Raw genomic sequence first — 12,787 nt, 5'->3', positions numbered from 1 at the left:
ACTTATTGAACACCGATCACTCAAGTCCCATTTGGCAGCATTTAATACTGGTGTAATAAATGTTTTTGTTATACATTTGCTATGTTTCAATTGTTTAATTGTGTGGCTTTTTCAGCACACATAGCTTTTTGTACTTAAAGCAAAATGTTCAGCTTTGGTCTCATCTGATCAGTGCAATGGGTTGCATTGAATTTTATTTAACGTTTAATGCAGGAAGTTGAATACAAATGCACATCGCACTTTTCAGCGGTCTAACACAAAAAACCCCAGAGAACATAGACGTTTTTGTATATCGTGTAGCAAAATGTGAAAAAAGTTTAAGGGGACAGAATACTCTTGCAAGGCAATGTAAAGATGATCACTCAAGTCCCATTTGGCATTAATTCAAATCAAAAGTTTGCCTTTGAAAATAACATGCATAGACAAACCTGTCCTTCATTAGTGTGTTTGTTATAACTTGCATTTACCGTTCCATTTAACTGATGGTAACAGGTGAGTTTCAAAATGTTTTTTCTAGGAAATCTGAGAGGACACGTGAAATTTATGAAGCTGCTGTTTGTTTTATGTTCTTGGCTTACACGGTGCTCATTTCCACCAGTGTTTCTCCTTCCTAAATGTTTTGGCACATGGTGAGAGAGGAAACCGTTGAAGACGTAATCCATTTTGATATAATAGCTGCGTTGTATCAATTTGTTTGAGGCCACCCACTTGGACGGCTGGGGGAAACTGTGGGAAGCCTCATTATGGAGAATTTGTTACCTCCAATGTAATCTGTGCACCTCTCTAAAACCATTATTTTATGCTGTAATCCCTGTAATTATCACAGTGGATTTATGTCAGCTGTACAGATTTTATTTACACACATGAAAGAAGTGGAAAACATATCAGATATTTCTTTTTGAATTTACTACAGACCAAAGCACACGCAACCACACAAAATAACTGCTTGTTTTTTTTCTCAGAGGCAACAGAAAGTGCACCACTTCAGCCTTCAAAATGTATTTTGCCAACAAGTGCAACCGACAAATATGACAAGACAAAATAAAATGTAACTTGTGCATGTTTACCCACTGGGTTTAGCAAACAGAGTCACTGTCAGGGTCAGAGGCAATAAATTGTTTTTGAAGTTAATATCAGCAAATATTACCATTAATTACTGGAGCCACCAGGCATAACTAATAGTCATTACACAGAAAAACAAAGTTAAATGACAAGAGATATCAGCAGTAATAAAGGTAAACTTTCTGCAATACGTTTCAGCAATCTTTCAGCATCCTGTTTTTGAGACTACATGAGTTACAGCTTGTCCACAAAAGTTTCAATCTCCATATAAGTAAATGTTTCTATTTACACACACAAAACACTGTCTAAACACCATCACACTTGATGCATACAAATAAAGATGCACAAACTGGCATCAATTCTTCACTTTATGCTCTGACAACAATTGTAAAGCATTTTACAACTCTTTTCAAACTTTTTTTTTTTTTGCATCGTTACCTGCGCTTAACTGTAAACAACTGTAAAAGAAGCAGCTCTGACCTCGTTCTTTCCTAGCTTTACCGAGAATAAACATAAAAAACCGACATGTGTGTGCAGCCTAAGAAGAATGTTTCCGCTGAGCTGAGGTGAGTTTCACCAAATTTCCACACCTGATGCAGAGCGAGCTGGAGTTGCCCTCTTTCCGGGGAATATGCCAACATTTGACACAGCGGACTCGGTATTTCTTATACCTTCAACAAAAAGGACAAAAAAAAATGTTACTGTTTAGATTACAGACTTATTTACAGCCCTTCCACAAAGTATATCTGTCTTACAAGATGCACATTCATTCAAAATATCCATGATTAGCCTTGATATTAAGAGGAGAAAATTATTTGAAGAACTCAAAAAAAAACATTAGAAATTACAGTAAGCTGAAAGGGTTTTTAAGACTTTAGATCTACCTTATGCCACAAGCATTACAGAGAGGAGTCCCATCCTCTGCATCCCTCCACATGGGGGTCTTCCTTGTGTAGCAGGATGCACAGACTTTTCCTTCTGATAACACAGAATTACAGCTGCATCAGTTTTGTATTACAGAAGTAAAAAAATGATCATCATCAAGCATTAGTCTCAAAAAGTAAAGTAAAGTAAAGTAATACATGTAATACCACTGAACATTTTGGGATTTCTTTGTCTCATTAATGACCAATAAGTTAACTCTGTCATGAAAGCATTCATACAACTACGAACTTAAAGACTGTGAAGTCCTAAAATAAATGCTAGTAAAATATAAATTATGGATAAAAGAGTTTGAAATTAATTTGTAAATGCATTTTGAATTTCGCCCTCCAAAAGACGGAAAAGTGTGCTGACCAACATATGAAATGAAAGGATCATTTGAGAGAAAATCTAAAATTCTTTTCACTCAACGTATGCTGCATATGATAGATTATGATTCATACAAGCATTACATGGTTACAGACAATTACAAACAATTTGGACTCATGTTTTTTATGAGTATTCATTAGTGCAAGTCATTTTAGTCAGGATTCTATTTTTACCAATAATCCCAGAAGTTTTACTCAGACTAATGGTATAAGATGGTGGTCTAGTCGTGCCCCCTAGTGGAGAAATTGACATTCCACATATTACTTTTTAAAATTTTGCCACCAGACAACATTTGATACTTTAGTATTAAACTGGTATGTCTGCCTAAGACATGGATGTTTTGTTTTTTTATACATTAAATGCAGCACTTAGATTTTAGGTTCAGTAAAAATGAAGCTATTTGATATGTTCTTCTTGCTTATAATGTTTTAGGGTCATTGCGTGTAACAGAAACCCTGTAAATTCTAGACACTAACAGATACCATAGAATTGCACAAAAATCCATGAGGGACGACGGAGTCCCTGCTCGAAATTCCGTGAAAGAGGTGTACGGAGCCTCGTACCGGAAGCCCTTTGAATGGCTGTTTACGTCGTTTTAAACTGAGTGATTGTGAGCGTGAGTGGGAATAAAAATACCAATAGGTATTTCGTTCCATGTAACACAGTAGGAGTGTAACCGGTAAACCTTTTATGGATGCAAAAGCAAGAACCCCCCACTTGATGACTTTGTATTTCTGTGTTTGATATGATGTAAAGAACTTTGAAATGCCTTGCTGCTGAAATGTGCTATACAAATAAAATTTGATTGATTGATATATTGGAATACTCTTCAAAACTATCACAACTTCCACATAACCTACAGCAATTTTGTTTTTTTTAAATGCCAAATTAATCGGTTAGATAAAAGCAATTTTAATGTGGTTTAATTTGCATGTGTTAAACTACTAAACAGATTACAATCAAAATTGGTAGACCTAGTGTAGATTGGCTTGAGCCAGTATAAGCCTGGTCAGTGGATTATTAGGGATCTCCAATAATAGTAAATATTATTACAAAGCGTTTTGTATTTCATGTTTTACTTACTATTGATATTAGTTGTGTGGTCAGTCTCCTCATCTGAACTTCTGGTTTTCTGCAATGCCCGTGTCCTCAGCTTTGGTTTCCTCACACTTTTGCAGGGCTCCTTGCTGTGACAGACACACGTGTTGCAGACTGTCAATCATCTCAAATTAAAACACTTCAAAAATGTTATCATTAAAATGCGCCGAAGCCATTTCCACCTGTACTTTGAAGTAATGAGAAGCCGACACTGTTGCCTGTTGTCATCCAGCTCTGTGTCTATCCTGAAAGTTACACCCTGGAAGTCTGGGTCCTGACTATCAGCGCTGCGAGAGGGGTGAGGCTGTTTCCGTCGGGTCTTGGTTCTACATTTGTTGGTAGAAAGCTGATCTTTTTCATCATTGCTCACCTTCCAAATATCTGTTGCATATGACAAGCTACAGCTAGAGACTGTTGAATAGTCAGCTACAGGGTGGCTTTCTTCCTGGGGAACATGACAGCATTCAGTTTTAGATGCTGAAAATTGATCATATTGTCCCGATTGCAGTGAGACCAGACCTGCACTGGTAGGAGGTAGCTGGGTGTTACATGGTTTCTCTGTAGATAAAGTAACATTTGCATTGTGGTCTAGTGTTAGCACTGGTTGTGGCACATCTGTGCACTCCATATAGGTTGAACTGAAAGTACTCTGGGCAGTAGAACATACACTGGAGGTTTGTGCTTGCTGCAAAGCATTTTCAGGAAACAATACATTCAAATGATCCTTTTCAGTAAGAAACCAGACCCTCTTGCACTCCTGGATCAATGATTGCTGTTTGCCAACACTTGGCTTCTCCCTGTAACTTTGCAGAGACTGCAAAGTTACTGCTGAGCTGCATTCACACAAAGCTACAGCATGAGCAGATGTTTTCTCAGCAGAATGTATCTGCAGGCTACAACCCTCACCAGAATCTTCTACAACCTCTTCAGAGCTACCCATTTTCAAATCCACCACAGATGCTGGAGATTTCTGTCTCTCACAGAGTTGAAGTGACAGCCCTGAAGTGCTCTCAAGACTGTCTTCTGTATTTCCCCTCTTTGTTGTGACTGGCGATGCAGTTGCAAATTTCGCATTCAAGTGACTGACTCTTGAAGATGATCCTAAACTGAGGCCCGCCTCCTCAGCATCTTTATCATGACGTAGCCTATCACAGTGCAGGTTGATTAGACTCAGCACTTTCCAGGGGCTGTTTGGTATCATGCAACACAAACTGTGTCGGTGAGAACTGCAAGAGGATTGGAATAAATGTTCATCCCCGTCTTTTCCTCCTGACGGATCCTCTGAAGGGTTGGAAGTGGCTCGCTCTTCCTTTTCAGTTATGCAATTATTACCAACTGATGCCTCACTAGGTTTTTTGGAAGCAGGATTTGTGTCAAACAAACTTTTGTGGATTGGTGTTGCAAGCTTGGAAACTTCATGAAAGAGGTAATAGAGGGCCGAATGTGAATCATTGTGTTCTGCTTTGCCTTGGTTGTCCAGGGTAAATGCAGCTTCTGTCCTTGGTGCTGTGCTCATGCTAAGCCACTGTCTGCAAAATGATCAAAACAAGCAGATAAATTAAGGGCATCACATACCAATTGAATTGATACAGCTTTCAATAAAAGCTACAGCTGGCCTACTCTGAGTCTAACCCAGTCTATTTCTAGAAAGTGGCTGTCAGCTGAACTATAGATTATATAATTTGCGCTGTCATTCTGTGCTTAACCTCAGCTCTATACTGGAAAATCCATTTTAAGAAGCAACTGATGTGACTAATGCCATGTACTTTTTTCTTTTGTATGGAATCCACATACTTCCTACTTTATAAATATATATATATATATATATATATATATATATATATATATATATATATTCATATAATTCGTCCTCTGTCACAATTAAACATTCTAGGTTTTCTAAAAAAACTTTCTACACATTCCACAAAATCTACATACAGTCTTCTGCAAGATATCTATATACATTGATGTTCTGCAAAAGCATAAAAAACTTTTTCTTTTCTATATAATCCATTACATTTACACGCAACACTCACATCCAATGATGTCCAGTGTACTGCACAACTATCACAACACACAGTAGCATGATACCAGCAGCACCTGTAGTTGCCCATTTTAAAAAAAGTTTTAATCCATAATTTCTTCCACAAATTACTATGCTGATTCTTGTCAGATAGATAGATAGATAGATACAAAATCATATTATGAAACGACAACTATACAAGAAAACGCGGAAATTCTGATACGAGCTCAGATTGCGCGTTCAGAGTTTTGAGCCGAGTAAAGATTTTAAGTTTCTATCAACCTAAAAAGGTCAACTCAAGGCTTTTACACATAATTGGGGTTCTTGTTTCCATTTGACGTTTGACAGCGGACAACATAAACTCTGGAGTTCACAACATTTTGAGTAAATACATCGCCTATAAACAGCTTAGATGTGCTAAGAAGAATTGTTATTTAAAAAAAAAAAGCAAACACATGAATTACGTCCTAAAATTTGATCTCAGTTAATAAAATGTAACTTTTTTTTAACTCACCGGAAAGAATGTAACCATTATTGGAATCGTTGGTCTCGTTTAAATTCGTTCTAGAACGAAAAGGTTGCACTTTCTGCGTTCTAGAACGTCGAAGGCTTTTCGCGGCCATCTGAAGTAGACTCTCGCGAGCGCGTAAGCTCGGCAGCTCACATCAATAGACTGGCCGTTGTCATGGAATCAAACACGTTCAAGGCACAAATCCCATTTTCTGGTGGATCAGACTGCGAATTAAAACTTTTAGATCTGACGACTTGACATAATACGATATGAATTCAACTGACGTTGGACAGGTGTCAGAAGGACGTTTGCACGAATATTTCCCACAACAAAACTCACAAGCAGCACCAAACAGCTAACATTGAACAATGAGTTCGAATACTAGCTAATCGCTTTTTTTAAAACTCACCGTGGATCACATAAATCCCTTTAAAATGTTGAGAAATGTAAGTTAATGAATTTGTTTGGAACGCAACCCGATTAAGCAGTTAGCTATGAGTTGGGTTTGGGGTCAGCCTGAGGCCACACAGGTGTTTTTGGGTTAATAGGTTGCACCTGCACAGTATAAAAATGCTGATCGGGGATAGGCTCTATTGCTTTAAGTGACGCTGCATTGAAAACAGGCGTAGTTGCAGGGTGAGCAATGGCCGCTTGTTAGCCTTGGATTAAACTAGTTTTTTTTAGGCAGACGGATGATTTTCTTATTAAGCATGTATTCAAACAATGCACTGCTTACAAATGAGTTTCTGAGCGGATTTTATTGCACAGTCTGAACATTTTAACAAAAAAAAAAAAAAAAAAAAATCCCATTTGTGCGCATGTTGGACAATTACAGTAGACTTGAGTAAACTCCCACAATGTTATCCATCTTGGCACACCTGAAATTTATCAACTAATTTATTTTATACTTTATATATATATCTATATATTATACTCAAATCCAATGCATCTGCATGTTTTGAAATGTTTAAACGAATGAGCATTAAGTATCGGCATCATTCTGGAATTCAAACATCAAGTACACTTACATGGCTTTTCTGTCAGCCTTGATAGCCAAATAGCAATGAAACCCTTCTATGTGTGACTTATGGCCAATTTAATAAAACACAGTAACATATACAAATGACTATGGTACATAAAAGGAAGTATAATGCATAGTAGAAAGTGTGACAATTAAGATCAGAAGAGACTGGTCAGAAAAATAATCATTTGTAATATTTGTGCGTATGTAAGCTGTAACAAGGAATGTGCTGTTCACCAGCAAAGACACTGACTCTGCTCTGTCTTAAACTGACATTGGAGTAGTGAGCAGTCTGTAACATTGAATGAAATCTTAAAATGGTCAGAGAACCTTTTACTTCAATAAATACATCATCAGTCGAACCACCACAGTTTCTTTTGCATGTAACCTTTGAGATCACCAGATTTTCTTAGTGTCGGACTCAATCTCATCTAAAATCTGTCCTGACATTGCATAAACAACTGGAAATGTCAGTAAGACGCTCTCAGAGCTGCTGTGGATAACACTATCCTTGTGCATCCTAGCTGTTCCATCTCTTCAGTCACCTCCATTGCTCAACCAGGACACAGTGTTTGGCTCATAGCACCACCCTCTTTCTTTATTCAGTCCCCACTTTTCCTCCTTTGCTTCTCTGCTCAATGAGGTTTGGGAACATGGCCGTCCACATAGAAGTTCCTGGTGACTTTGGGCAAAGTGAGCTCAATGCCGTCAAGATCCGGGGTGAGAATGATCTGACATCCCAGGCGGGAATTCTCCTGAAGCATGGGTGCCATGTCGAGCATGTCATCCTCCCTGGGGACGGAAACATGTGTCAACTTTTACCGAGATCCAGAGCATACAGGAAAGATTCAGCTGCACACGTACCTCTCTTCAGGTTCTGGAAGTTTGTCGAGATGGGCAGAGTTCACATAGACGTGGCATGTTGAGCAGGCCAGCGATGCCTCACAGGCTCCTACAGGAAAACATAAGTTCCAATTATTCCAGCATCATACATTAGTTAAGATGCATCCACCCTCACCTTCAAGGTCAATTCCATGTTTATGAGCCAAATACAGGACGTTATCCCCAACTTTGGCCTTAACTGGGATTCTTTCGCCAGAGCGGTCAATATACACTACGTTGACCCTGGAGGTTAGAAAGGATAACAATAATAAACAAAAAACAGATTTTAAGTATACTTTTCAACTCAGTGCCTTGCAAAAGTATTCATATGCGAAACACGTAGAAATGCATAACTGTGATGTTTGTGGAAGTGTAATTTGTATCCAGCCCAATGTTAGGCAAAACTCAGAACTTTTGCTGCAGGTATTTTTGGTATTTCACCAACTTTTAGCTCTAGCTCTCTCTTCCCAATATTTTTGACTTGCCTCCCTGTCCTTGCATCGCATCATCATGTTTTAAGGTGGGGCGCAGTGCATTCAGGACAAGGTGCGTTTTTGGTTTTCCACCACATATAGCATTTTGCATGAAGGGCGAACAGTTCAGCTTTGGTCTAAAACTGATCTGCAAGCCAAACTTTGTAGACATTGTCTTCAATCAATCAATCAAATTTTATTTGTATAGCACATTTCAGCAGCAAGGCATTTCAAAGTGCTTTACATCATTACAAACACAGAAACACAATGCAACATAGAATCAATAATCAAAACACAGCATTAAGTCAAGTTCCATCAGTAAATTTGTAATTGATTACATTTCAAATACAATTCTAAACAGGTGGGTTTTTAGTTGAGATTTAAAAGAAGTCAGTGTTTCAGCTGTTTTACAGTTTTCTGGAAGTTTGTTCCAAATGTGTGGTGCATAGATGCTGAAAGCTGCTTCTCCTCGTTTGGTTCTGGTTCTGGGGATCCAGAGCAGACCAGAACCGGAAGACCTGAGAGGTCTGGAGGGTTGATACAACAACAGCAGATCTTTAATGTATTGTGGTGCTAAGCCGTTCAGTGATTTATAAACTAACAACAGTATTTTAAAGTCTATTCTTTGAGCTACAGGGAGCCAGTGTAGGGACTTTAAAACTGGTGTTATGTGCTCTATCTTCCTGGTTTTAGTGAGAACGCGAGCAGCAGCGTTCTGGATCAGCTGCAGCTGTTTGATTGATTTGTTGGACAGACCTGTGAAGACGCTGTTGGAATAATCAATACGACTGAAGATGAACGCATGGATGAGTTTCTCTAGATCTTGCTGAGACATTAGTCCTTTAATCCTGGAAATGTTCTTCAGGTGATAGAAGGCCGACTTTGTAACTGTCTTTATGTGGCTCTGGAGAGCCAGAAGACAATTAGTTGCTATAAGTTTTAATTTTGGATATCAGCTGACTTTTTTGTTTAAAAAATAATGAATAAAGGAAAACCATACACCTGTGATGGACTGGCGACCTGTCCAGGGTGTACCCCGCCTCTCGCTGTTGAAAGCTGGAGATATGCAACCCAACCCCAGTGGGATAACGATGTAAGAAAATGGATGGATGGATGGAAAACCATACATCACTGCCTTTCACTTCCAAATTACTGTAATTTGCATTACTTTATGACATGAAATGATGTGAATACTTTTGCAGGGTAAATGTTTAGGGTAGCGTTTGTCAACGGAGACGGTACTGGTTCAGTGGATGGCAGGGGGCGCTGGCGGAAATATTTACAAAATGGGGGTGCTGGGATTCTTTTTGGGGGGGGGGGATGGCTTGGAGGTAAACTTTACACCTTAAATGCACAACAATACCAGTTTAGACTGAGCAACTTGCTTGCTTACACATGTTTTAATGTGTAACATTAAAACAAGCTTGGCTGCAACTGTATCGATGGCAGCTCTCCTTCTCTTCAGTGTTTGTAGCTCCATGCTCCTGCTACTGATAGCTTCACCGCATCAGTTCAGCGTTACACCGGCTGATGACGTTGCTGTTATTCACTAGTCTGGTGTCTGGTTTTCAAATATTTTATGTTTTATTGAGAATTTTTGTACATATATTTTGGCAGTGTTGTGATCATGTCAAAGCAGCAACTTATATTAAAAAGTGTTTTAATGTTCGTCTGGATGCTGCAGGCTTCCATGACAGGACAACAGAAAATTGCTCTTATAAACATGTCACGATACCCTCACTGTGTATCCCTCAGAAAAATGAACCCATTTAAATAAAGAAAGCCCTTCATGGGTGATACCTCGATAGAGAGCGTTCATTTTATAGAGTTAACGTTGGTTCTCTAAGTGATCTGGTATGAAACAGTAGTACTACAGCACTTTTGAATTTTAATCATCAGAATACCGGAGCTAAAAGGTTTACGTCAGTCTGCTTTTCTCCATCGATACGCACTTCCCGACTGCTCCGAGCCTTATGGGGAAAAAAAAAGAAAAAAAAGACGACGCGCACGTTGCTCTGAAACAGGAGAACCGTGACATAGAATGGAGCAACAAACTATTAATCTATAAATCAATAGACAGGCCTCTATAAAGATATAATCCATGTTCCTGTCCCATATTTGTATGGCATTAAAAGGATCTGGAACTTTTGTTTTTCCACTGAAAGCTGTGGTTTACACAGTAAATGCCATGTGGGTGAAATTTTATGGATGATACTCTGATGTCCCATTCTCCTGAAGGCAGCACAGAGCTGCACCACCAGAAACTCACAGAAACATTGGAGAGAAGAAGAGTTATGATTGACATAGCTGGAGTTATAGCCATGTTTTAATGTTGCAGAGCTCAGTCTTTTTGCAAATAGTTCAAAGTTTAAACTGGCATTGTTGTACATCTGTTAACTGGTCATTTTGTGTAATATTTAGCAACTAGAAAATGGCACAGAACAAGAATATTTTTTTCCACTATGATTGGCTGCTGTTAGGTCTACCAATCTGAAGTTGAATGTTCATTGCATTTTTCTTAGATGCCTGTAAAAAAAAATTTCTATTCGCATTGCTCTTTTGTTCTCTGGAAAATTATTTTTGACGATAACTCCAGAAACAACCATAAAAAACACAACATCAACAACAGTGATAGTAATATTAATAATAAAATAATATTCAGTGCAAAGTAGCCTACAAATTCTTTGATGGGGGGCGGTATGGGACCTGCATAATGGATAGGGAGGTGCTGACCCGAAAAAGGTTGAGAAACACTGGTGTAGAGCATAGGTTTCCATAACCCCTATAAACGGAAAACAATATTTATCATAAGACTTTTTAAAATTTTATCATGTCCACACAAATACTGATAATGCTTATCTAAAATGTTGACGGTTATCGCTGAAACAATGGAGCATTTGCAGATAACAGTCAGTGTCTGAAAATGTAAAGTATCTTGTCTTTGATAAACTGTGAACTAAAGTACATAATTCAAAAAACAGAATTTATCCAGTTCAAAATAGAATATTTTCAACGTTTTAGTGGGGAGTTTTATCTTTATTATTGATTAGTCCCGGTTAATAGTTGTTATAACTCCACAATAAAAGTCCTTTGAACTTACACATCATCTGGGTCTTCTGCGTTGGAGCTGCCCTCTTCAGCTTGGGAGAGACCTTTGGAAAGAGAAACAGTAACTTCAGGAATCTCGTAACTGTTTCATATCAAAGAAATACAAAGAGGGGAATCTACAACTTGTTGCACAGATGTTGCATAAGTCTCATAACAACTCCAACTGGGAAAAAGTTACACAAGAGCTTTTAAACAATGACATATAAATTGCAAGCCAAACTTTGCAGGCATTATCAACAACGCAGTATTCATAAGACAGGTTACTATTTATTAGATGTTTTATAAACAAACAGTTTATCTTCACGAATGCACCCTAAAATTTATGCTAAACACTGCTAGCAAGCTACACCACTCACATATACTGGTCTGTAAATGCCGATTTATCGTCCGGAGACTATCAAACGACCCCCTCCTCTGAGAGCCGGCGGTGTTGTCGACGCAGCCCTTGAATCTGTACAAAGGACATGACCGACAGTCCGGGATAACTCTGGAGAACCTCAAAGTCAGTCCCATGCTCGACCTGGCTGCAACGGCCGCCGCCATGACGCTGTTTTGGTCATATGGCCAAAATCAACCAATAGGAAAAGAGGGGAGCCAAGCCGTCGCTTTCTGCTGTGAAGCGCTTTTCTGACAGCAGAGAGCGCTACTGCACCACTGTCAAAACAGGAAATTGAGGCATTTGAAATGTTCAATTTCATTTTATTGTATTAAACCGAGCAGTGTTAATTGATAAGTGAAAGGAAAACTTGTATTTGTATTTGATACAATACTTGGTAGAATCAACTTTTCCTGCAAGTTTTTGGGGGCATGTCACAGCTGTAAACACATATAAACACTCAGAATCTTACAAACATTTGTTTGCAAAATAGCTTATGCTTATTCTGATTGAATGGATAGAATCTGGCAACATCAATTTTAAAATCATTACGGATTCTTCGTGAAATTTATTTCCTGACCTCACCATCTCTATTTTAAGACATATTTATTCTTTGGTCTGAGCCATTCCAGTGAAGGTCAGGCTGCATATCTGGATTATTTGTCCCAGGTTGCCTGTCTGTTTATCTGTCTGTCTGTCTGTTCCCACATCCCCTCAGCATTATGCTGCCCCTACTGTGCTACCCACAGAGATCAGAATGATAGTTTTCATCTACACATACTCTTCTTTGTTTGTACCAAAAGTTTAGTTTTAATCTGAACTTTATCTACCTGCTGTTGTGCCTCCACATGACATGTAAAGGAAAACAAAAAAAAACTTTTGACAAGACTTTTTAGAGCTCTCTTTCAAAGGTGTCTTTACT

General features: G+C 38.5%; 2 protein-coding genes across 2 annotated transcripts; both read right to left on the bottom strand.

The window, feature by feature from the left end:
* Positions 1 to 882: 882 nt before the first annotated feature.
* Positions 883 to 4,995, bottom strand: zglp1 (zinc finger GATA like protein 1). Its single transcript, XM_032564228.1, has 4 exons — positions 3,660 to 4,995; positions 3,457 to 3,560; positions 1,947 to 2,040; positions 883 to 1,733 (listed from the first exon to the last, which is right to left on the bottom strand). Exons 1-4 carry the CDS (start codon positions 4,985 to 4,987, stop codon positions 1,601 to 1,603), a joined length of 1,659 nt encoding a protein of 552 aa, XP_032420119.1. The 5' UTR covers positions 4,988 to 4,995; the 3' UTR covers positions 883 to 1,600.
* Positions 4,996 to 6,744: 1,749 nt separating this feature from the next.
* On the bottom strand, positions 6,745 to 12,058 carry fdx2 (ferredoxin 2). Its single transcript, XM_032564182.1, has 5 exons — positions 11,846 to 12,058; positions 11,482 to 11,533; positions 8,045 to 8,151; positions 7,891 to 7,978; positions 6,745 to 7,818 (listed from the first exon to the last, which is right to left on the bottom strand). The coding sequence occupies exons 1-5, from the start codon at positions 12,030 to 12,032 to the stop codon at positions 7,662 to 7,664; spliced, it is 591 nt and encodes a 196-aa protein (XP_032420073.1). The 5' UTR covers positions 12,033 to 12,058; the 3' UTR covers positions 6,745 to 7,661.
* Positions 12,059 to 12,787: the final 729 nt, after the last annotated feature.

Source organism: Xiphophorus hellerii, chromosome 5, assembly GCF_003331165.1.
Source record: "Xiphophorus hellerii strain 12219 chromosome 5, Xiphophorus_hellerii-4.1, whole genome shotgun sequence".
NCBI lineage: Eukaryota > Metazoa > Chordata > Actinopteri > Cyprinodontiformes > Poeciliidae > Xiphophorus > Xiphophorus hellerii.
This window is presented reverse-complemented; position numbering and strand designations above follow the sequence as displayed.

Excerpts from the sequence above, each read along its gene's own strand:
- zglp1 (XM_032564228.1), bottom strand. The coding sequence starts at position 4,987 with ATGAGCACAGCACCAAGGACAGAAGCTGCATTTACCCTGGACAACCAA. Across the intron at positions 3,561-3,659 it reads CGGCTTCTCATTACTTCAAA|CAAGGAGCCCTGCAAAAGTG; the intron begins GTACAGGTGGAA and ends TGTCTGTCACAG. Across the intron at positions 2,041-3,456 it reads CCACACAACTAATATCAATA|AAGGAAAAGTCTGTGCATCC; the intron begins GTAAGTAAAACA and ends CTGTGTTATCAG.
- fdx2 (XM_032564182.1), bottom strand. The coding sequence starts at position 12,032 with ATGGCGGCGGCCGTTGCAGCCAGGTCGAGCATGGGACTGACTTTGAGG. Across the intron at positions 8,152-11,481 it reads GCAGAAGACCCAGATGATGT|GGTCAACGTAGTGTATATTG; the intron begins GTAAGTTCAAAG and ends TCTAACCTCCAG. Across the intron at positions 7,819-7,890 it reads CTTCCAGAACCTGAAGAGAG|GGAGGATGACATGCTCGACA; the intron begins GTACGTGTGCAG and ends TTCCGTCCCCAG.